Source organism: Halyomorpha halys, unplaced genomic scaffold (genome assembly GCF_000696795.3).
Source record: "Halyomorpha halys isolate HHAL.00 unplaced genomic scaffold, Hhal_1.1 Scaffold2901.1, whole genome shotgun sequence".
Classification (NCBI taxonomy): Eukaryota; Metazoa; Arthropoda; class Insecta; order Hemiptera; family Pentatomidae; genus Halyomorpha; species Halyomorpha halys.
The window spans coordinates 92,358-117,893 of NW_027106771.1; the positions used below are offsets into that span (position 1 = coordinate 92,358).

Genomic DNA, 25,536 nt, shown 5'->3' on the forward strand with positions numbered 1-25,536 from the left:
GCCAGAACTTGGGAGGAAGGGGTGCGTCAGATGTATGTTATCAAACCTTAATAACAAGCCGTAGGAACTTAGTCAGATCTTTATTTTAAAAACTGATTCAGTAGTTTTCAAAAATGGGTTACGGTGGTTGTTACTCCTTCATGAAATATGCTGTTTTTATTATTAATCTTATATTTTGGGTAAGTGACATGTCAATTAATGTACCTACTGTTTCCCTTTTTTTAGTTTTTATAATGACATACTTTATTTTACCCCTATTTTTGTGAAGTAATGATTAGGAATACCTGTAAAATATTAATTTTTTATTATATTTTTAAAAAATAATTTTTTGAACAATATTTCATTTTTTTTCAGCTTTCTGGACTTGCCCTTATTGTTTTAGCGGTGAAGTTATTCACAGATCCTGTTTTTTTCATCAGTATGCCACAATCTCAGTTCAGTTATGATGTATCAGCATATTTACTGATTTCTCTCGGCATTCTCCTATTTATTGCTGGATTCTTTGGTTGCTGTGGAATTGTTTCAGAATCTCCCCTTTTATTAGTTCTTGTGAGTTACTTCTTTATGTTAGTGTTTTTATTTTTTATTGCTGAAATTTATATTTTATATTTTGTTTTTCAGTATTTCTGCGTATTATTGTTGGTACTTGTAGCTGAAGTTTCTGCTGGTGTTTGGAGCTACAGTTATGAAGATGAGCTTAAGGATCTTATTAAAAGAAGTGTCAAAGACACAGTTATCAATGATTATGGTAAAATTGAAAGCCGTACAAGAGCTTTTGATTCTGTTCAAACAGAGGTACTTTCTTCCATCTAATTGATTCAACTGCCAGAAACTATTTCTGACTGAGTTTTAAGTTTTATTCATGAATGTATGAGAATTGCCATATTTTAAAGTACAATTTAATCATTAAATTACAATTTAAATTGATTTTTTATTTTAATTCTTCATTTTTAGTTGTGTCAAATTTCTTATGGCAGAGCAATATGTTTTGTAGTGTTTTATTTTTATTAAGAATCATTAATGTTAAATATTATGTTACTGTTCTGTTATAGTAATCATAATAATTCATGTTATCATTACCCGTTTATCTTTCTTGTCTATCATAGTTCCTATAGTAAAACCTTCTTCTATAAGGAAGATGGTTATTTAGTTATTAGTAAATCTATAAGTACTTAAATATTTCACTGATTCAATATTACATATTAATTATCCAATAGTGAAAATATTTATCCAATCTATGCTTCTATATTCCTTTGGTTTCCTGATTCGTGCCTAATTGCTATTAAGACAAAGCTTAAAATTCTGAAGAACTATTCCATTATGGAGTGTGGGTGTGTCCTCACTTGTAAACCATTAACTATAGTTATGGGTTATACTGTGTACTATTATTACTGTTCTAAATATCTTCCATTTACTTTAGAGATGAACAAACTCTAGAGGGTTTGTCATGTCCTTTTCAGTTAAGGTTGGATCTAAGTTATAATAAATATGAATCTCTTAATCTTGTCAGATTTTATCCAACAATAATGGTTGATCATTGTCTCAATATGTATAAGTTATGACAAACCCACTCACCATGTTAGATCTATGCTTGGGAACTAGTACCAAGATGTTTTAAAATCCTCACCTCTATATTGTCTAACATAAGACAGTATCACCATATTTGTTTATCTAAGACAGCTGTTTATTTTTAATTATTAATTGTTCATTATGAGGTTGTTGTCTACATGTGTGTTCGATTAGCAGTGCGATGTTTTAATTTCTTGATATATTTGTTTTTAATTAAATCATTTATTTGGGATTTTATTCTTTACAGCTCATACATAAGCCTCATATGTCCATTTTTTTTCAAGCTACATTGCTGTGGTGCTGATGGGCCATCAGATTGGATAAGTACTGAATTTAAAGAATTAAGAATGTATTTAACTCTTCCGGAACCAGAGTTTAAGATACCACCATCCTGTTGTGCTACAGATGACAGTGCTGATCCAAAATGTATTAATGCTATAAAACCAAAACCTGCTGCAAATATTTCAGATGTTATCTATCATGATGTGAGTATTTGGATGTCTATATATCATTTATATTTTCATTTTTATAAGAATATATTTATTTATGTTGGTCTAAAGTGTTTCTTTTGGAAGACGCTCTTTTTAAACACATAACCCATCCAAAGCCATGCGGATGAATTAACTACTTATTATCGATGAATAACTAAATAATTAAATAAGAGCTAAACCGATTATTCACTTATCCTTCAATGAAATATTAAAGAAGGGTACTTGTTAAGGTTTGCAACTTAAATTAAAGAGCTTACAAAATGTTTTAAGATCAGAATTAATAAGTAATGGTTGGATTGTTCTAACTGTTGTGTGGGCTACACTCAGGGAAGAATGTTTATTTTGGTATTCTGTATCTAAATTTAATGTAATTAGTAATTTATTAGGTAATAGTATAATTTTATCTTAGTTCTGAAAATTATATGCCCTCAGAGCCTCTTGTAACGACTTAGACGTATGTCTTATGATGGCTCTGGTTAGAGTTATTTAGACTTGACTCCCACTTCTCCCCACTGTGCTAGTTGAGCTTGGTTGTAGCTGGAAAAAACTTGAGTTCAGTTGCTAGAATTTCTGCCGAAAGCTCTCTTATGAAGATATGAAAATTAGGTCAAAACATCGGCTCAAATAAATAATTGTTTGTTTATTTGTGTTTTGTTTTTGCTGACCACATTCCCAGACCATCTTCTCCCCTATTAATCTATAGTCAACTATCTACACCTCATTAAAAATTCTTTTTGTGCTAAGCAGACCTTTTTTTGAGGAAGGCTATAGGCTTTATAGCAACACTTTGATCTATAAGAACGGAACTGTTCCAACAAAGCCTTAATCTTGTCTAGACAATACTTATGATGGTGAAATTTGTTGTCACTTTGTTTTTCTTCATAAATTTTAGCTTCATTGGGAAGATGATATAGCAAGTGATGCTAGACATCTGTTTAGGACCTGTAAAAAGAAGCAACTTAAGATAACTAGTGGAAACTAATAGAGGAGGCCCTGACTTGGCAACAGTTTTTCATGCCACTATAAGTACATGACCAAGTGCATTTGATTAAGTTGATAACCAAAATTGATACGGAAAAAAAAATTACTAAAACTTTGAGGTTAGGCATTGTCTAAGCAAGATTTAGAGATTTTTTCCCACAAAAGTTTTTCATTACATTCATTACTTCTCTTGCTTTGTAGGGGTTCAGTCAAGACTTTTTAGGAATTTCAGATTTATCAATTTTCATTAAATGTCCAGCCCACTTGAGTCTTTCCAGATGTATAATCATGACTATGTCCACATCTTTAATTTAATTTATTAATAGTCCTTTTCAACTCTCTTTTAATGTAGATTCGACTAAGGATAAAGAAAAAGATTTTAGGCTCATGGATTAACAAACCTGTTTGTTTTTCTTTGTCAAGGTCCATGCCATAGAGCCATAAGTTTGGATTTGATGGACTGATGTGTTGCAGTACTTCTACATATAGAAGTAGTGTTGCACTTCTGGCAAGGACATTATTCTTGAAATGCCTTTGAAATTCACAGAAACATATGTTAGAAGCAGCAGTTCTTTTTAATTACTGCTATCATGTCTGCATCCACATTTACTTTTTGTATCTTTCTAAAAATAGTAATTTTCTTGATATTTTCCAAAATAAACTTACAGTTTTTAAAACAAATTTTTCTCCCAAATAATGAGAAACTAAATTTTGCAAACATCCTGAAAACTACCATTCCTAGGGAAATGATTATTACAATCTGCTTTAAGGTGCATTTAACAAGCTTACTAATAGAACTCTTCGTGTTAATATTTTCTGAGATACAGTGTTTCATACAACAATATTTTTTCCAAACAAGTTGTTTATTTGAATTGTCACATTCTTTTGTGAAATATGATTACTTTTAGGTAGTTTTATTCCTGTAGTGCAACTTATAGATACTTTTACACGATTTTTACATTTTTTATATCTTCAGAAAAGTTCGATTGATATCTTGAGAACTATATGATGCGTAGATGTCTATTAAGCCCAAATTGGAAGTTCTTTAAACGGAGCATAAAATAGTTTATAATGATATCTTCATAAGAGTAGCAGTTTTTATGATATTTACATAACAAAAAAAAATTCACAAATCGATGATTTCTCATTATTTGGAAAAACTTTTATCTTAGGGATTGTTGAACATAACACCCTCTATTAGCAATGTAATTTAAGATCATTAAATGCACTTAAAAGTAGTTTATAATGGCATTTCAGCTACCTATAAAACTTTTGGAGTTATTAGTGAACCTAAAAATATATTGTAGCCATTTTGGAAAAATCTGCAATATTAGGCCTTCAAATCCCAAGGGGTGGTAAACATTTTACCATTATTGTTTTTTCAAACATTTTTACACAACAATCCATAGAAATGAATTAGTTTGAACTTAATTCTTGGTACAGAAAGATTGTATGCTGTTTTTACTTGACTAACTAGTCTCTGTTAATTGTCTATTTATCTTATGTATCCTCTGACCGCTTGTTTTAACCATTGGTGATGCAGTATTTATTAGATAAGTTGAAGCATTGAAGGTAGCTCTAATTATTGCTGCATCTAACGGTAACTGACATGACATTATGTATTAAATCGTCTGTTATGATCAAACATTTATATGTACAGGTTTTTTTTTTTTTTTATTAAACTCTTTAATTTATTGATTTATTTAAATTTTATATTATTTTTTGTAATTTGTTTTTTTTTTATTTTATGTTTAAGGGATGTACTGATAAAATATTACCAGAGCTCTCAAATTTTGCATTTTGGCTGATCCTTTTAAATGTTATACTCATCCTTTCTCAATTAATTGCTTTAACTCTTTCTGTTTTTCTGTGTTATTCTATTAAAAAAGGTTACAAAGCATAAAATGTTCCTTTAGAAATATGGTCAAGACTTGCCATAAATCAATTACTTTTACGGAAATCAAAATGTTATCATTAACAATTTCTGAATGCCATTTTTAAATTAAGTGCCAATATCTATGGTCTGTTAGTTTTAAACTTTCTGACAACATTTAAATATTTTGACTTGAAACATTTTATTATTGTTATATTATATCTTCCATTATTAGTGCATAGAAAATGTATTAATTTGTGCATGAAATATGAATTAATGTTGACCGTTAATAGACTTGACAAAAAATTAATTTTTTAAGTGGATATTTAACTAAACTGATTGCTACAAGACTTCAAATTTTTTAAAGGCAAAGTCATTTTATTTTGTACTGCACTGCCTTATGAGAAGGGTCCTGGCAAGATATTTTTTTCAACTTGTTTTATTTTTCTGGAAGAAGTTCTTCAATTTGTTAACAAATAAATATTTTCAAAAGGCCCTTATCAGCAGAATCACTACAGATAACTTGCTATATGTTAATTCATATTTTTTATTTACTCTGGATATATAAAAAAAAAATAATGTGATATGAAAAAACTGCATGTGCCTTTAGAGAAAAAGAAATTTCTAAAATCTCATAATTGTTATTAAATCTTTTAAGTGCTGAATGTTATTTAACATTATATCAATTTGATCTGTCCTAATTTTATGTTTGAAATTATTGTTACCGTAGCCAGGTAGGAGTGTCTGACAAATTCCAATTTTTGTCATCATTAGTGAAATTTTAATTTATTAGTGATTTTTCCTTTCAGTAATTAAAACTGATGGAACTAAATTTTGCCATTTATCTTTTAAAAAAATCTTAGAATCTAGTGTAACTAAATAATTATTATTGTTGATTTACTAATCTTCAATTATCTTTTCCAATTGTCCAGTTTAATTGTGTACTTTTTAATTAAATTATTAAAAAGTTTCTTTTATTAATGAATAATATTAACATAGAATATGAAAAAAAAAATTATAATCTTTGATTTTTTTTTTGTACTTTTATTTGCTTGTTAAAATTTTTAACAATTGACATCTTTAGAAATATACATACCAAACATCCTGTTGGTATTAAAAATAATTTAATTTTGACTTATTTTAAATAGTATGGAATATTTTACTCATGCACATCTTGGTGGCACTTCAGAACAGTGTCTTTTAGTCTTCCTTTATACAAAGATATTATTAATGTCAAATGAAAGGAACGTTTAATAATGCTTTAATTGATATAAGATCTGACATATTGCCTTATGTATTGAAATTAATAAACTTAGTGCCTTATATGATAATGAACACAAATGGTGTTATTTATTGAGGAATATTCTATCAAAAGTTAATGTGTCCGCTTCTCAAAAGTTAAAGGTATTGATCTATATCTAAAGCTTACTTAGTTTATTTTAAAATTGAAATTTTCGCCTTTCAAATAGGTATTATAAATCAACGTTTTCAATCAAAATTAAAATTATGTCCCTGAGATGCTCCCATAATTTTCTAAAAATAGATATATTGACTTTTGATAAAATATATATATTAAAATATGACTGTCTTTAATAGTTATTAGTTAATAAGCTGTTTGGTAAAGTTTAATACACTATTTATCTACTGTTGAGTCAAGTTCTAAAATCATGGGAATCAGTTGTTAGTGAAAAAATTCCTAGTCATTTTTAAAACTAAAGTTTACATTTTTTAAAAAATACTTTTAATTGTACTTAATAATTTTTTAAAACTATTTCTCTATTTTTTCATAGAAATATCTATCAATGTCTATCTATATTTTTTATGATATGATATGTAGTATAAATGCTTATTTACTATTTTACTGTTTTGTTAATACTCAGATCATAAATTGAAAACTAGTATTGCTAAAATATAATAGAAATTTTAATAAATGACAAACGGAAAAATAAAAAGTTTTACATTTGTAAGTTGACATAAATTTGCATATTGTTATTAAGTCAATAAATATTATAAAACTAGTCAATAATCGGTAAATATTTTTTACTGGGTCTTTGTTTTTTACATAAACTCACTTAAAGAACACAATACCGTATATACAATTTTTTAATTTATTTGCAGTATTTTAGATAATTAAACCATATCAATAGGTCTGTAAATAAGTTATATTGTATTATTCTTATGTTATATCGGAGCCATTTTTTTTTTTTTTTCATTATTCTTTAACTCTTAGAGACCATAGGTGGATCCGCAGCACCCATAACGATAGTTGTTTCACATTTTTTTGTTATAAACTAATTTTTTTTTTATATCGCATAATACATTTTCATATAAATAAATGCATTATTTTGAATGTATGATTTGATATAAAAAGTCGACAAATAATTTTAACTGAGTCTGAAAGACCCACTTGACACATTACAGGTTAATACTATTTTCGAAATTCTATGGCTACAAATTTTAGCTAGTAAAGTATGATAAACAAAATTGAGTATCATTCATATCACTGATCTTGATTATCTACATCTTCATTAATCAGCAAAAACAGCTATTGTTTAAATTCAACTATTAAGAAATGTACACTTTGAGGATAGGTAGAATATAAGTCTTGAGGTTATACTAAAATTTGTTTTGGTTATGTAACATGTTGTTCCACACATGTTGACACCATAATTCATTTTAGTTTCGAGCCTGAAAAATTTCTTATCATAACATTTTATTACATGATGTTCAATATAGGAGCCTTTCAATTGATAGAATACTAACTCAAATTTCAGAAAAGTAGTTTTAATATTTCTCTTTGCTAAACAAAAGTATGGCAGAAATAAACAAATATAATATTTTACTAAAATTTACATTCCATTACAGTTGTAACCATTTATTCAATGCTAAATTGTTATAGAACAATATTGAAAGACCAAGACTGGTTTCATAGAATTAGTTTATTCTGTCAACTGAAAGGTATCACGGGTTTCTTAAATCATGGTGGCCTTGACCTAGGATATGTATTATTAGATCTAAGTGTTCTAGAAGTCTCTGAATGATGTAAATTTTACATATATTTTATGTTTTAGAGCAATGAATCATAGCCATAAAATTAAAACATATGACCTGATAACTAATTATTTATAATTGATCTTTTGTTGAATATGAAAATAAGGTAAATTTAATTAATGATTTTGTAGCTAAATAAGTAATATTTCAATTGTTTGTAGAAATAGAGCACTAATGTAGTTGGTATTATTATTGTTATATCGTGTCGCCATAGTTTTTGGCTCAAATAAGATGTAATCTGATTTTATGGCTTTACTAGTTCTTGTTTTGATAAGTTAAATACGTAACCAACAATAGGACAAATCTGTAATGACTGAAATGTAAAATGTGGATAAGCTTTTTGTTTAGTTAGTCCAATATGTACATCTATTTTAATCTTGTTCCTTAATTGTTATTGTATTATCATTATTATTATGAATGTTATAATAATATTTAAATCTTGTATATTTTGCTAAATTTTATTTATTTTTTTACTTTTTGTAGTCTGCTATTAACATTAAAGACTAATTCTAATATACCTTCTTTATTTTATATGCTTGAATTTGTTACTCCTCACTCTGGCGATAGTTGGTAATCAGTCTGATAACCCAACCTTCATGCCATAGTACTTACAGGACTAAAACTCAACAATTTTTTTTTTTACCATTTAGCATAACCAAACCTATAAACCTGAAATCATATGACCAAAGCAGACTTATAGTTAAATCCAAATATTTCATATTTTATATTTTTAGGGAGAATATGTAGGATATAACGTTGGTAGATTAACAATGTGAAAAAGATAATAAGAATTTTCGAATTTCTTGTCCAGACCAAGATATTGTTTGGTACTAGAGCAGAAAGGATGGTTTATTACACAGATAACTAACCTATACTAACCAGTTGAAAGGTAAAGATTAGTTCTCCTGAGTCCAACACCAATTATATGTTAAGCCAGATTTGATAATTAATTGATCACCTTGACCATTAACCTGATGATACATTTTTTTAAAATTTGCTTAAAACTTCTAATGTAGTCATATGCAGTCCCACAATATCTTACAGGCTGCTTAACAAAAATCTTACCTTAAAAATTGTATTTTTTTAATGCTAACTAGATAATTGAAACCATACAACACCATTTGATCTGAATTCCAAGTGGAAAGATACATATAGAAAATGTTTGGAAAGGTCCAGTAGTTAATTAAGAGTTAATCTAATACTATATGGAAGGCGTAATGTACATATATCATAATTATATGTGTGGTTACAATTTTTCCTTTATGATAGAAATTGATAATAAATTTTGTCATATTAATCCTAACTAGGAAAGATTTGTTTAAGAAGTCAACATTTTTTTAAATTAATATGTACCCAGTTTTTGGCCTTAATAATTTAAAAAAAAATAAAAAGTTATTCACAATTGTGATACTAAAGTATATTTTTCAAAGCATTGATAGTTTCACTAACTCATACATATTAATTATATTTAGTTTTGTTTTAGTAATGTTACTTAGAGAAACTGACATTTCTTATGATGCAATAAACAAAACTGAGAAAACATTTTATTGTTAAATGGGTATTTTTTAAAGGGAAATTGTATCATTTACAGACTACCTACCATCTCTCAGAGCTATGTCCAGACATTTATAGAACACCTAACTTCTCTCAGAGCCAATGTTGAGATACTAAACGATTTTTTATGATTATAACTTCATATTTTCGTTAGATAATAGGAAAACTTTAAATTAAAAATAGTGTAATATTGGATAAAAGATTTATTCATATCAATTGAAATCAAATATTACTTTTAAAAACCATTCAATCTTTTCACAAACTAGACACTTTTTTTTTTAGATTATTGATGACATATTATGATGATTAAAAACAAAACAATATTCAAACAAAAACCTACATAAAAATAAATTGGTTAAATACAGGAAAATGTTTCCAAGATATGACAATTTCCTAGCTAACAAATTTAAAATAAATACATTTGTGAAATTGAACATCCAGAATGAAAGGGGCAGTACTCAGAATGCAGGCTACGTGGTGTTTACTCTAACATATGTAGCTGGTAGAACATCTGTTTTGTGGACTTTGGTCTGATATTTAATGGCTGACTGTGTATGCTGGGATGATGAAGGGGTTCAATCTTTAAAAATTTGAGTTGGGCCTCTTTCATTCTGGATATATAATATGTACTCATCAGAACATAAAACAACAATTAGTATCATGGCAGTAATACATAAATTATAATTCGATTGTGCATTTTTAATAATGGTGAAATTAGTCGATAAAAATAAAATATTTCTAAACTTCTGACTAGGCATACGAGCATTAGTTCATAATGATTATATTCATACAGTTTAATAAAATATGGATTTAAATTCACTTTATTCCTACAAAAAAAAAAGATTATATAACAATAAGTCACTATACCCGTAACAACTTAATTAAAACATATAAACTAGACAAACCAAAAATCTAAAAGTATCTTATACAGACAATAACAATTTAAAAAATAATAATAAAAAGAAAATAATTCAACAGCACATTTCCTAATTCACTTGCATAAAGCTAAAGCTAAATTTCCTTAATCATTCTGATTGTATTAATAAGCTAAACCTATGTTAATATTAAAAAAATTAATCATATAGTTTTATCCATTCCAAACAAAAAACAATTATTGGTGATTTTCTTAAGATTAAATAGCATTGTACATAAATAATTATTGCTTATTGATAGTAACATTAATACATAAACTTGTATTTAAAATAAAAGAAAATATTAATACTTGAATACCTACTAGAGTCAGTCAATAATTATTTTGGAAAGGAACCGCAATATGAAAAGTATGGTTTTCTAGGTAGCCATCCAGATTTGATAAAAAAGACTAACAAACTCACAATTTTTGGACAAATAAGAAATTTATTTTTTAAATAGATGTTTTAAATATATTTTTAGTTGTCTGATAAACCTCTAATTTTAGTAAAATATAAGTACATTCATAATAATTGGTAAGAAGTAGGTTCTGATTGAATTATTATCAAGACCTACTTAAACCTTTTTTTTTTTTAGAGGAGAACCCATTAATTATAGGCACATAAGAACATAAGAAATTAGTATTTCTGAAAAAGGACAGGAGAACATATCAAGAATAAATAAATGGATAAGTTTTAAATGAAAATAAGTGAATATTAGAAGTAATGAATGTTAATATTTTCTTAAGTCTAACCTTAAAATGGAGGCAAATATTATCACAATAATAAAAGACCTAGGACATTCACATTAATATTTTGTAATATTGATTAGGATGAAGATATAAATTGGAAAATGAATACGTTATATCTAACACATTTTATTATAAAATGGGGAAAAAATGTGAGTTTTTTTGAGATTCATAGAATATCAGTAACTTTTTTTTAATCAAAATAAAAAATCACTAAATCTGAAGATCTAATTTTTTGTTAGAACAAAAAAAAGGAATGAGTTTTGATTTCAGTGGTAAATTTTAGAGATGAAATAAGAGATCCTTTTATCAAAATCTTAGCTAAAACCAAACTATTGAAAAACATAGACATGTATACATATTAACGGCAGTGAATTATGTTTCAATAAAGAGTCAACTATCTCAGATTTATTTCAATAAAAAAAATTTTAATCTAAAGTTAGTTAATTTTAGTATGAAATCGCATTTTCAGCTTGGACCTGTGACAAACCTGCCTTAGTAAATTCAACTTTTCCTTCAGTTCATCAATATTAATTTTCTTAATATTAACAATAGGTTGTTGTTCTATACATAATAAAGTGCAAAAAAACAAATCTCTGAAATGTTCAGCCATAAAAAGAAAAGGACTATAATTTTTAGAATGCTTTTACAAACAAATGGAGAAAAATTAATATTTATTTTCTCTATTTATCACTAAGCTCACAAGAAAATAAAGTAAAATATTATTTAAAACTAACTTTTAAGTTTTCCCTATCACCAAACTCAGGTAATATGAAAAGAGAAAAAAATAATAATAAATAGAGATATTTTCAAAAGTTGCTTCATTAGTTTAATTTGTCTATAATTTAATTCATATAATATAATTCATTAGTTTAATTTGTCCATAATTTAAGTTTTAAAAGGCCCATAAATTGTGATGATGCTCTTAACTTAAAGTTAAAGAAATACTAAAAAGCATTAGAAATCGATTTTCTATTAAAATTAAAATAATTAAAAGGAAATAATGTCATTTTAGTCGTATTTCTATTTTCAGTACTCACAGCAAAAACACTAGTTCCTCAAACATTTAAAAAATCACTATAATTTTATAAATTAACTAATAATGACTACCAACTATGAAACAAGTTCTGAATTTTCAAATAAATTCAGGATAGTAAGAAAACAGAAAAATGGGGGAAAATTGAATATTTTTCATTATCACTCTAAAACCATTCAGCATCTAGCATTAATTTAAGAAATAAATATATGAGTAACTGAACAGTCAAGTGTATAAAGGTGATAGGTGATAAAAAGCATATTTTTAGTTCTATAGGACCGACCTACAGTTTAGACTTCTTACTTCCTGTCATGGCTGACCCTCAAGTTAGCTAGTCCACTTTGCATATTCTGGACAATCACTTAATTAGGGAGCCTATTTAGACAATGGAACAGAATCAAAATAGGTTTAAAAAACAAAAATTGTACTATCTTATTGGAAAACAAAGCATAGAATAGTTGATACAGAACAATCTAAGCATACCTGATATTCAATACTTAAGTACCAAGCATTAAAGAAGTTATTGTCACATTAGAAAAATCAAAGATTAATGAATTCAATATTTTTCCACTGCTCGCTCAGCCTTCTAAGAACTTTTAAGATTTGAGAAATTAATAAGAAATAACAAAAAATCAATTACAGAGATTGTTTCTCTTAACTAGTTTGATAGAACACAATAACACTTTTCTCATGGACAATTTCAAGGTGCTTCCTGTGCACCCGCATGCCTCTCCTTGATAGCTACTGATAGAATTGTTTCTAGAAAGTTTAGAGAATTAGAAACTCGATCAAGTATATACTAATGAAACAGGACGACAAAAATAGTTGTTTTTCCACATATTTACTTTAATTTTCGCTTTTCATGCCAATTTTTAGCAGGTATTAAATAAAATTAATTATATAAATAAAAACTTCTTACTAATTCTGTCGGCTAGATTATTCGTTAAAAGTTTTCATAAACTCCATTTCATTTGTATAAAATAATCTGCCCTCAAGTGTTCTAATCAAGCACTTTATTTAATATATGTGAAGAAGGAACATCTGTACCACTACAAGCTATGAAGCCTTGGGTTCAATACTTAGTAAGGAGGTACTGTTTCTTGACCAATGGTCACACAAGGAGATGGTCTAGCCCGGTTCATCTCGCAACCCAATGAAGGAACAAGTACTGATTTTCCAGAGGGTGGGTGAAAAAGAAACATTAAAAATTGTTACTTGTCGAAGTTCAATTTTAAAAAATGTTATATCACTGTTATCCACTTGACTTTTTAATTACAAATGGAAGAAAATCTGTAAAATAGTATGTATATAGAGTAAAAAACATAATTTTAAGTAAAAATATTAGCTACATTGGCCAATACCCTACACTTGAACAATTAAAATATATCTTAACAATTCAACAAACTATCACATAACTAATTATCTGGCAATATTTAGCTTACAAAAATAATTGAGCATAAAAATTGGTTCCAACTGCAATAAGTAATATGAATAAAATAAAAATGTCAACTATCTCTTGTTGTGTCGACGATTTCCATCTCTGGGCTTGCAGCATCATTTCCATCTATAACAATTAAGTGAATTTGTTAAGGTAAACTAATCTAAAGAATTAAATGTTAATTATAAACAATTATAGGATGTGGTTCATTAAATTTTCAGTTCCTTTGTTCTTTTCTGAACCTGGTATTACCCCTACCAAATAAATGTCATATCTTTTATATTAATTTTCATAAAAAATACTATTTCCATGACACAATGTAAAGATGCTCAAACTGAAACTTGGGACTAGTTTGTGCTGTTTCATTTGTCTTCCTCATAAATAACTTGACTACCTAATTCAAAGCAAGTTTAGTAAACAGTTACTTTTTTTTTTTTTTTCTGTCATGTTTCAAGCTTTTCAAAACTTATTTAATTCTATAAAAAAATTTTTATATCAAAAACAAATTTTTTTATAAAAAGCCTTGTATTTGTTTCTTACTTTTAAGTGTTGGATCATTTTGATGAAATTTTAAGGTCACATAAAAGCCATAGAGAATATCAATGAAAATCAGAATGAAAGCAATTGAAAACACTGGATGTCGACAGGTTGAGAAAACAAAAACTATTCTGAAATGACGTACGCTTGTAGGAAAATAATTTTTGGTATTTTCAGGCTGTTGCATTATCTTTAAAATTTCATGAAAAATATTTCAATTTTGACATTTTTTTTAAATGTATACATAACACAATGCAGTAAAATTTAATTATACCACTTACAGAAAAAGTTTACTATAACTGAGAAAACACTATAACCAGGAAATCATAAACTAGTACTAAAATGTATGTGATGTACAAATAAGAATAAGCATGTGATTGTTGATGGTTCTGGTTTAATTAAAGTATTTTTCTAAAAAGATAAATTCTAATGGATTAATAGGTTTCAACATTTCGTATTGTACACAAAAACCGTTGATGATATTAAAAATAAGTGGGAAAAATTAAAATTTTTTAAAAACAACTTTTTGGCTAAGATGTATGCAATACGTGTAATCTGAAAATAAAAATTATTTTTATTAGCTACTAAAGTTATTCTTTTTCAATGAAATAAAAAACAGGAATAGACCTCCAAGAACTCAGAACCAAATTGTATTAAAGTAAATAAAAAAAAAAAATAGAATAATATTTTAACCATACTAAGACAAAATAATATGAAGTTACCTATTTGATAATTTTTAAGACAGGCTTTCTGAAGTCTCCGCAAAACTAGACGAAGCCACACCATTGCAGCTACCATCATAACAGTAGTAAGCCCAAAAGTCCATATTGTACCCATTCGTGTATATAAATAGGACACCATTACAGGCCCAACAACCCTTGAAAAGCAACCTGAACCAGTCATCCAACCCATCCACACTCCCTGCATAAAATAATACCATTACTACATGATAAAGTTATCAGAAACATATTAACAAACTCAGTTGTTTGCGCTTCATAACAATCTCTTAATTTACATGAATCCTTAAGTATATTTGAAAAATTCAAAAAGATATTAATACAACTTTGAGTTACATTTATAAAGATTCATTTTAAAATTGTAATAATTACCTGAGGCCTAGGACCAAGCACTTTTGAAAAAATAGTCTGAATCAAAGTGATCCCAAGCGGATAACCAACACAAGTCAGGAGAAAACCAATCAGGAACTGTGTAATCGTCAAAGCGGGAGTGTACAGGCACCATTCTTGAATATCTGGGCACCCTAGTATATCCTTGGTTGAATTAGTAGCTAAATTGGAAAAAAAAAAATTTAAATGAATATTATTTAAAAAAAAAATCATCATACAATATAGTATACACTATTTTAACTTATTCAACAAAGGTAACTACCGCTAAAATTTAAAGATAATTACTAGTCCATTTTTAACATAAAAAAATATATTAGCAGCAACTATGATAAAGATTAAATAAAAAAATTTCATATTATATATATAAATAATTGACTGTATTATTTCAAATCATGAAGATTTGATTTTTTTTTACCGCACCCCTGACCATCTTCATAATCCAAAACATTTCATTCTCATCCAACTAAAACCGTGGTCATGTACAGGATACATAGGTGCTATTGGTGAGTAAATTCAGGAATTGCAATTTCCGACAGCTGGGAAGACCAACAAAGACAAGTGACAAGATTGCCATCTCGCATCGTCAGTATATCCTACTAGTGTGTTCTTATTTTGTATGTGTTAGCTTAAATTAAAATTTGCTAAGTTCATAATTTTTTCACAATGGCTGAAGTCAATCTCAAAATTATTATTGGCTATTTATAATCAACATTATTATCAAGATGCTAATAAGAAAGAAAATAATATTATAAAACTTCGTTGAACTGGTTCTGCTCCCCAGCTTGCATATTAAAAAGTAAAATATATTTTTGTTTCCTGTCAGTAAAATTGCTCTCATCTCCTCTTCTTCAAGTTTAAATTTGTAATCCCTTACAGACTAATCAAACATTATGGGCATACGGAAATAAGACCTGATATGCAGCCATTGGATTAATCTCAAGAACAATGACTTTTATAGCTAGATAAATGAGGAGTAGAACTAAGCAAGAAAACAACATGTTTTTTTAAACCATTATTGATCATATTCATCATCATCAATAAGACATTCATCTAACCTATAAAAAAAAAAAAAGTTCAAAAACTATTTACACAAACTCTATTAAAATGCAAATACAAGATTTTAGTAAATTTAGACAATAATAATCTAAGTTAGTTTGTTCCTTTAGCCTTATAAGTTTAGTATTGTCTGAATAAAGTCATTAATATTTTATTCTTGTTCAATAAAATAAAAAAGAAAATTTTAAAGATTAAAGAAAAAATAGCTAAAGAAAACAAATTTGAGAATTTGCTTATTCAAGATTTAAAAACAAATATTCATACAAAAGCTTAAGCAAACCTAAAAAATCATTTTAAAAACCTCTAAAAAAGATTACCATTGGATACATATGCAATGACAGGTGGATCTGGACCCCACGGAATATAAATTGCTCTACCGATCACCATAAGGAGAAATCCTCCCCAGAGCAGCAATAAAACTTCATTTAACCTAAAAAAAGTTTCATTACTTAATTATGATTTACTTTATTCTTTTAGTAAAAAAATAAAAACCAAAGAAAATGAAAAAAATAAATCTATTTAAGTTTCAAAACAAAACAGTTCTTCAGAAATTAGGATAAAAACAAAACATTTTATTTATAAAATACAGCATAAAATTTAATATGATGTTTGACCCAAATGTGTATGATGAGAAACATTATTTATGGTAACCTAAATAAAATGCTGCAATTTTACTAAAACAAATCACAATACTTTCATGAAATGCAATTATGAACAAATGTATTAATTAAATCATAGAAAAATAGCTTTATTACAGGAATAAACATAAATTGTTAGCAGGACTGTTTTGAGTAACCAGCTAAATTGAAAAATCAAACAGTAAAATTGTAAAGATTGGTTCGGGTTGGGATAAAAGGATTGCTAAATAATAAGGGGTAGAGACTTTTATTTTTAAAAATCTTAGATTAGGTGGAGACAATATATTCATTATAAAATTTATGTTAATAAATATGGTTATATATTTATAAGTTTATAAATAATAAATAGGCATAAAGACATGCCCAAGGTACACATGAAGATGGAAATCTCCTCAAAGAGGTAAGGTAGCCACAAGGAAATATAATTTCAATAATGATAATAGACTATAAGAGGTATATTGTGAATAATAGGTAGTCAATACTTTTTACTATGCATACAGATATAACTATCCAGATATATGGATCATCTACAGAGCAAGTGCACTGTCCTCTACAAATTTGAATATCAATTCTAAGAGAACCTCGACAATGCATTCGCCCTTGAGATGGCCCATATATTTTGAGTCAGAATATTGTTTTCTACAATAAAAACACTGGCTGGTATCCTATCACACAGGTATTTTATTCTGACAATTAAATTTAGATCCTTTACATCCAATGATAACCAAAACCTTCATTTGTAACTTATAAAGTTTTATTTTGTAAGACACAAAGGTTATTTAGGATTTTAAGTGAAATCTGTGCAATTGTTACTAAATAACTCCAAAACTTAATTTCTGAAAGATTAGCATGATACAATCTTAAACTAAATTGAGCTCTTTATGACCATTATTTTCCAAGATATATCTCTTCAAGAATTGACCACTTTTCTCAAAAAGTCAAAAATATTCATCCTACGAAAACAATCATGCAGAACAAATTTTTAGTAAATTTAATTAGCTCTCAATGCCCCCAATAAGAAAATTTTGAGGCTGAATTGTTCCCTTAAAAATGGTGAATAATAAAATATCTTGACAAGTGGAATTTAAGAGAAAATTTTTGAAAAAAAAACATTAAAAAAGCTATTCAAATTGTAATTATTACATTAGCACATATAAAAAGGATATATATATAATGAAAAATGGGTCTACAGAAATATTAAATTACACTACGTTAATTAATATTTAATTATTAAATTGTAATAATATATATACACAATTAAATAAGTCTTCATATTCTATACAACAGGTTTGCATATTATATTTTTCTGTTTATTTGATTTTAATAAAGATTATTAATTAGAACTAGAAAGTTTTTATCAATTTTTCTTTATCATATTCCACTTGTCAATATTTTTGGTTATCTTATTTTTAAGAAAACCAAAATGAAAGTTAATTATAGTCATAGAACAAATATTTTGGGTGAGAATTTACTATTTGGAGACATTTACGACAATTTTTGACTTTCAGAGGAAACAAAAATACAGCAGTAGGTAATTTTCAAGTTACAAATTCAAACAAATGCTTAGCCTAATAAAAAGTGCTGCCATTTACCATTTTGAGATGGATTTTAAAACAGCCATCGTGATACAAGCAAGAACTCCTCCAATAGACAATAAAATTCCAAGGTAGGAGACAGCTTGTTTATCAGTCCAAGCAAACTGATCCATTGTTAACATTACTCCAATTCTAAAACCAAACAATAACAATACTTTAAGATAAATCTTTAAAATAAAACATTATAACAATAGGCATTGCAATTAGAATAACAATACTACTAGGTATTTACGTTTCAAGAAGCACAAAGTTAAGTGTTAAGACGAAAAATGCAACGATGAGAGTCCATGCAGAAAGATAATCAGGTTTTAGACCCTTCCAGGCTGCCTTCTCTGCCAAAACAAACAATTGTTTTCTTTTAATCGGAAGTTTAGCATTAAAAAAAAAGAAAGAAAAAAAAAGAAAAATTATAAAAAAAATATAAGGAAGAGAATTTATAAGACTTCTACCAGATACATACAGTTATTTAAGCTGTTAGTAATGCGGCAAATAGCTAGGGTAGATAGTATAAAAAGTAAAATTTTATCAAGTATACTTACATATCATGACGCAGTTATACAAATTTTATCAAGTATACCTACATATCATGATGCAGTTATACAAATTTTATAAAGTATACTTACATACATGACACAGTTATACAAAGTTTAATCATTGATTTAAAAGACAAAAATAATATCTATTTTGGTATAAACATATTATCTCATAACCACCATTTTAAATGTTCTGAGTAATCATTCAGTTGAGGAACTTTAAAAATCCTCCAATTTCTGGCTATATTAGCATTAAAATTGTAAATCACTTTTTAAATAATTAGTTAAAACTCTATTCTTGGCTAATTATTAAAAATTTTAAAAGTTTGATTGATGATTATGAAAAGTAGATGAGGGGTTTTTAAAGCTTGTTTATTCAAAGATGTGGAATCATTACCCGTAAGAGTTAAAATGATGAAGTTATAAGATAATATATTTATATCAAAATGGACATTGTTTTTACCTTATAAATCAATAAAAATATATAATTAAAAAAATAAAACAATTTTTTTATACAAGGTTTTTTCTGACGAATCTTGAACTAGGAAGTAGTGCCATGATAACACCTAATACAGGATTGATGGACTATGCATGCTAAATGTTATTTAGTTCAAGATAGTTTTAATTTAAAAAAAAACTTCTCATTATTCAAAATAATACGATAAATTAGTAAAATCGAATTGTTAAATTGCCATTAAATACTGCAATAAAAAAAGAAAGACAACAAAAATTTGGAAAAATAAAAAAAATATTTATTGGTCAGTAATGCAAAACTTTTATGTGATCATTAACAAGGACTTCTAAATCGCAAATATTCCACCTTCCAGCCATCTCTCTAGTTAAGACAAGGATTAGATTATTTCTGATTAAAATATTTATACAATAGTTAAAAATTTATTTTGTTAAATTAAGGACACTATGTATTTATTTTGTAAATACAGTTAATGGTTAGTCCTTAGTTTACAGCACACTATACTGTTTTATTTTAAATATATATTGTGGTCTCCAATACATAAGGCAGACAGAAACTAAATGATTTTATAAGTTGGTTCCTAATAGTATGTGTTGGTTCAATTAATAACAAATAATAACTATGATGAGGGAAACAATATAATCACAAAAAGAAAATGTTTAACACATTAAAAATAAGGTAAATGCAATATATATAATTTTTGAAATTGAGTTAATTGCTAAAATTATTTAAGCATGCTTGTGCTCTCTTTTAAATAACAAAAAGTACTATGATAAATAAATTAAAAGTTTTTTCAATAGTTACTTTGGGTAATGAATAAGTATGATAGGTAATAAAGTGTGCCTCATGACCTATTGTAAATAAAAATACGTTTATACATATAAACAAAAGTTATATGTCAGTTCTTTTTTTGAAACTCAATCGCCCAATAATACTTTTATGAACTTAAAAATAAACTAATTCTGCTAATCACAGTCTCTAATTTCAACTGAAACACAGGATTAAAAATATACTTTATTATGCCCTACAGCAGAGTGTTTCTAATTCGAAAATTTTATAAACATCAAAAAGCATGAAATTCAAATGTCTAAATTTAAAATTTCATTTTTTATAAATAATAGATCTATTTCAGTGAAAATCTGAGGAGTTCAGTCATTTTTATACTGAGTCTCTAAGGTTGCAAGTTGCAAGGTTGCATGCAAAGAGTAGGAAAAGGATAATTTCATCGAGATACACAGTTTTTTTGTTTTGTTTTTTAGCATATTCACCAGAAATTTAAGATATGGCAGATAGATATCAACTAAAATCCAAGGCATTAAAGATAACTCAAATCAAGTTCTTCTGTTAAAGTTATTTTATTGGTATTTTTTACTAAATAATTAGTCAATGTGTAACTTTTTGAAATTTCTGGAAAAGGTGATTAGTAATTGAGAATAGTGCAGCTTGATAATATAATGACTTCTAATTACCTTTGGACAACTACAATAAAAAATAAATCTTTACTAGTAAACCTAAAGAAAACAATCTAAGCATAAAGTGGAAAAATAAATGTCATTTATTTATTGAACAGATTGTCCACCAAGAGTTGAATGAGGTAACGACCACTGGTCTCACTTCATAATGAGGAGAGTAATAACAAAGTGCCTACGTCTGTTGTGCAATGCATGATTGTTATATGTTTGACAAAAAAGAGCGTCTGACCCATTAATATTTTTCATGCACAGTTTGGTGAAAACATTCTTTCCTTTAAAAGAGTAGGCTCAAAATTTCCTCTGAAAACAAGAAAGAGTGGAAAAGCTTTTGAAAGTGTTGAAGCCATTCATCACCTTATTAAAGAGGATAGTCACCACACCATCATTGAAACTGGTTCCAAAGTTGAAATTAACATTGAGTATATCCATGATGAACTCAGTTTATCTAAAAGTTTGGCTCATTGGGTCCCATGCATTTGTTTCTGAGAAAAAAATTTGTCAACAGCTTCTTGGTTTTTTGGCAAATAGGGATCCTTGCTAGTCATCTGGGATGAGTTTTAGGTCCATTATTACAGCCCAGAGAGCAAACAGGAAAGGAAATGGAGGAGAATTGGAGAGGACACACCAATGAAAGGAAGGACATTAGGCATGAGCATGATATATTTGTGGTTAAACATTTACTTATGATAATAATTTCTTACAAGCTAACTGTTGTTTATACTTGAATGACCCTCATACATACCAAAAACATTTACACTTGCAAAAATAAAAAAAGATAAAAGCAGAAATTCCCAACTAAAATATTCAAAAACAAAGCTCTTCCTTATTGATTATAAAAAATTATTGATTAGCAGAAAAACAAAGTTAATACAACAAATTACCTGAAGTAGCACCACATAGAAACATGGCCTCCTTTGCTGCAATGGGTCTTTCTTTGAAAAATGCAAACAGAATAAGATTTATGAAACCGAGTAATACATTGATCCATCCAGCTGCTGTGTACATATTCATTGTAAGTTTCCCTTTAATCAGGGGAAAACCCTCGTCTCCTAGAGGAGTAACTAGGGACTGTAAACCTGCAAAAATTTAGTTCTGTTGATTATTTTAGATTAAAAAACACAATGCGATCATCTGATAAATTTTTTCCAATATTTTGAATTGCATATTAACATATAATACATTTACTAGGAAATAATTTGATTATAAACATATTTAGGAAAGTAACTATTGAGAATATTGAGATGTTTTTCACGTTACGTTAAGATAAGCATTTTTGATGAAAATAAGGTAGAAATAAATAAATAACATGACAACGTCACACCCAGCTTTGTTGAAGGACGCTAAGCAAAAAGTACTTTTGGGAAGAGGCATTTGTAGAATAATAATCAATTTTCTTCAATATTTTCTCTATGATAGATAGAAATGATGTTTTTTCGTATATAAATCCACTGTGGATTAGCTGGTATTTTAAACTTAAACTTTTTTCCAATGACCTAGAAAATTTAATGGATATTAGTGTGAGACTATAAAGTTTTGGAAAGAATAGGCAAGTTATAATTATTAAATTGGATCCGGGTTTGAGCTGGAGTGAGGAAAGGGTGATTGAAATTTAGAATATTAGGTCTGGTCCATTAAATTTTATAGGTCAATAGAGAAAAAGTTTAAGTTTAAAACATCAGCTAATTACAGTGGATCCTTATTTATATACAAAAATAATGAAAGGATGAATAATATCTAAACATTTTGAGAAAAATTATTTTTTAATTGTTATTCAAAAATTCCTTGAAGGAGGAACAAGAAATAAAGTGCAGAGTGATTAAAGCTCATTGATTTAATTTAAATCCAGATAAGCTCTTCAGAAGTAGACTTCCCTGACATACAGCTAAATTCAGGCTGTACAAAACTTTTGTATGACTAGTTTTGACACATGCATCTAAAAGTGGACATTGAGTAAAGGATATGCTGAATGTATTAATATGCTCAAAAGGATGATATTAAAATGAATCTATAAGTCAGTAGAAGATAATGATTCATTTTGACTAAAAAAATAAAAACAGGGATGTTTTTTTAAAGAAAATTTATAATGACCTGCGTTTCCCACTTCATTAGAGAGCAGCAAATTAGAAGGTTGGGGCAGGTAATCAAAACGGGTGAGGAGAGAACAGTCAGTACACTATATCATGAAAACCACAATGGAGAAAGGCCTCATGGAAGAATGAATGGTGGGTGGAAGGACAGCACCTCCGAAGATCTTAAGGAAACAGGAATATCTATCAGGCATGGAGCTGAGAGAGAGATTGAGAGGACTGGTGAGGAACAGTTCAGTTGGCTGAGGACCACTTCTTCAAAGTAAATTAGAAAATTACCATTTTTTCATGAAATCATAAATAAAATTAGCAACACAATCTTATATTAGAATACTTAAACAAGTTAAAATATTTATTAACATATTACCTGGACCAACAATGAAACCCAAAACTTGCGCAAGTGATATCATAGAGACAGCTCCAGTTCTTTCCTGAAGTTTTGTAGCAGCAGATAAATATGATCGACAAATAGCAATATTTGCTATAAAATTAAGACAATTCATTAAATAAGTTGAAATGTTGTAAATAATAACAGATAAAAAACAAAATGAATCAACATAATAACTACCAGACTATAGTGATATAAATAAATGAACATATTTCTTTTTTTTAATCACTGAAGTCATAATTTAGTTTTATTTCTTCGGCAACTCAACTTTAAAGAAGAGGAACGGTGATTAATAAATAAAATAAAAATATGTAATACATATTATCTGATGTATTTTATTTAACAACTAAATAAATATTATCAGTTGTATCATATTCCTTTATAATATTTACAACAACTTTGTATATATTTTTCATTAATTAATTATTTTTATTAATAAAATCATATTAGTGTTGGTAACAGATAACAGACAAAGAACCTATACATTCTTCACACATAGGAGTTCATGAAATATTAATTTAACATAATAACCTATTATTCTATTTATGAACAAAAACTTATAAATTTAATTGTAAGAAACTCTTAAGTAAAATAGTATGTAATTACATTTTAGGACCAGTTATTAGGTTAGGTGGTCTGCCAACTTCAAGATTGAATTGACCATCATTATGGGGCTAAACTTATCTCTCGGAAAAGTAAATATGGAATTAAATGAACACAGAAGTTGGCTACTTTAAAGCTAAATGAAAAAAGGTAATAAAATATTTCACCAACATAAAGGAGGAAAATTACGATAGCACTTTTACTAAATATGTTTGTGGAAGTAATAAGAAATTTAAGAAACTCAATTTTATTATACCTCACAATAGATCCTTGACTTGCATGCAAAGAAATAAAGACTCAATGTCATAAAAAATCATTAAGTAGTATATCATATGTAAGCTGTTTTAATTGCAAAGCCAAACATAAAAGTTAACATACAAATGTAATAAATCAAAATTAATTTTAATAAGTTTAATACATCAACATTATTCATTAGCTTTAGTTACTTTAAAAGCATGCATTTTATAACAATTACATTAACAATAATGTATAAGGTGTTTATGAAGAAAAAAAATATTTAGAACCCGAAAATAAATTCTCTTTATTTTTCACATAAAAGTTTGTTTTAGAAAAAAATCAGCTACACTGCCATAAAAATTCTAAGAATCAATCATAAATAATTTCAATTTCAGTTATTCATTATTAATATTAATTAAAATCAGTTCATAAAATATACTTAATATCCATTAATAAAAGCATAACAATAAGATAGTAAAAAATACATATTCTATATTTAATCTGAACAAATCCAACAGGTAGACATCATTATACTAACAAATAAATCCACAGACATTTTTACCAGAGAGACAGAGAGTAAATACAGGCAATAATTTGCAAAAAGTGAATAATATTAAAGATGTTAACAATTGTTTTAATTCTATTTTTAAACTTTAAATGTATGTGAGTATACCTAATAGTTATAGTATATTTATTACATTGAATTCATGCCATGAAAATTATATTGTTTCCATTATTAATGTAACTAAAGACTAAATCAGTTTTATAGAGGAAGTAAGAAATTGAACAAAAACATACTAAATTAAGGACTTTTAGATAGAGACTTCTCTATCAAGTAAAAATTTATTGATACATTATTAATCCACTTCAAAATCAAAATAGTTTTACCAGGGTCTATAAAACACTAGAACATAATTTTTTTTTTAAGTGCTTTAACATTGTAAATTAATTAACGAGAAAAATTACCCGTGAATGTATAAATATTAAAATAATTTATACCTATTTTTTATGAACTTTATTTCATTGTATGACAACATACATAATGGCCGTTTTTGTTCTGTCAGATAAAACTTTTAGTAGCAATATTAAATTAATAGAATGAGAAAAAGATAAGTTTTAAAATTATCTGAAAAACTATGAA

At 27.2% G+C, this 25,536-nt stretch overlaps 2 protein-coding genes across 4 annotated transcripts in view; one reads left to right on the forward strand and one right to left on the reverse strand.

Moving 5' to 3' along the window:
* On the forward strand, positions 1 to 11,117 carry LOC106691755 (CD151 antigen). Of its 3 annotated transcripts, none has more exons than XM_014437628.3 (5): positions 1 to 179; positions 355 to 549; positions 622 to 795; positions 1,854 to 2,054; positions 11,026 to 11,117. In XM_014437628.3, the coding sequence occupies exons 1-5, from the start codon at positions 114 to 116 to the stop codon at positions 11,038 to 11,040; spliced, it is 651 nt and encodes a 216-aa protein (XP_014293114.1). In that variant the 5' UTR covers positions 1 to 113; the 3' UTR covers positions 11,041 to 11,117. The 3 variants fall into 3 exon arrangements, with proteins under 3 accessions (XP_014293114.1, XP_014293113.1, XP_014293115.1); XM_014437627.3 differs by lacking the exon at positions 11,026 to 11,117 and adding an exon at positions 4,798 to 8,496; XM_014437629.3 differs by lacking the exon at positions 11,026 to 11,117 and adding an exon at positions 2,493 to 4,698.
* Cln7 (CLN7/MFS domain-containing 8) overlaps positions 9,708 to 25,536 on the reverse strand; it is a 22,504-nt gene continuing 6,675 nt past the window's right edge. The window contains exons 4-11 of the mRNA XM_014437630.3: positions 23,535 to 23,648; positions 21,962 to 22,156; positions 18,836 to 18,935; positions 18,601 to 18,735; positions 16,688 to 16,800; positions 15,297 to 15,475; positions 14,910 to 15,108; positions 9,708 to 13,776 (exon numbers count right to left, since the gene is read on the reverse strand). Of these exons, the coding sequence (XP_014293116.1) occupies positions 13,718 to 13,776; positions 14,910 to 15,108; positions 15,297 to 15,475; positions 16,688 to 16,800; positions 18,601 to 18,735; positions 18,836 to 18,935; positions 21,962 to 22,156; positions 23,535 to 23,648 (1,094 nt within the window). The 3' untranslated portion in view covers positions 9,708 to 13,717. The remainder of the gene's footprint in view (positions 13,777 to 14,909; positions 15,109 to 15,296; positions 15,476 to 16,687; positions 16,801 to 18,600; positions 18,736 to 18,835; positions 18,936 to 21,961; positions 22,157 to 23,534; positions 23,649 to 25,536) is intronic.

Coding starts and splice junctions, on each gene's coding strand:
- LOC106691755 (XM_014437627.3), top strand. CDS start 114: ATGGGTTACGGTGGTTGTTACTCCTTCATGAAATATGCTGTTTTTATT. Junction 796..1,853: donor TTGATTCTGTTCAAACAGAG/GTACTTTCTTCC, acceptor TTTTTTTTCAAG/CTACATTGCTGTGGTGCTGA. Junction 2,055..4,797: donor CAGATGTTATCTATCATGAT/GTGAGTATTTGG, acceptor TTTATGTTTAAG/GGATGTACTGATAAAATATT.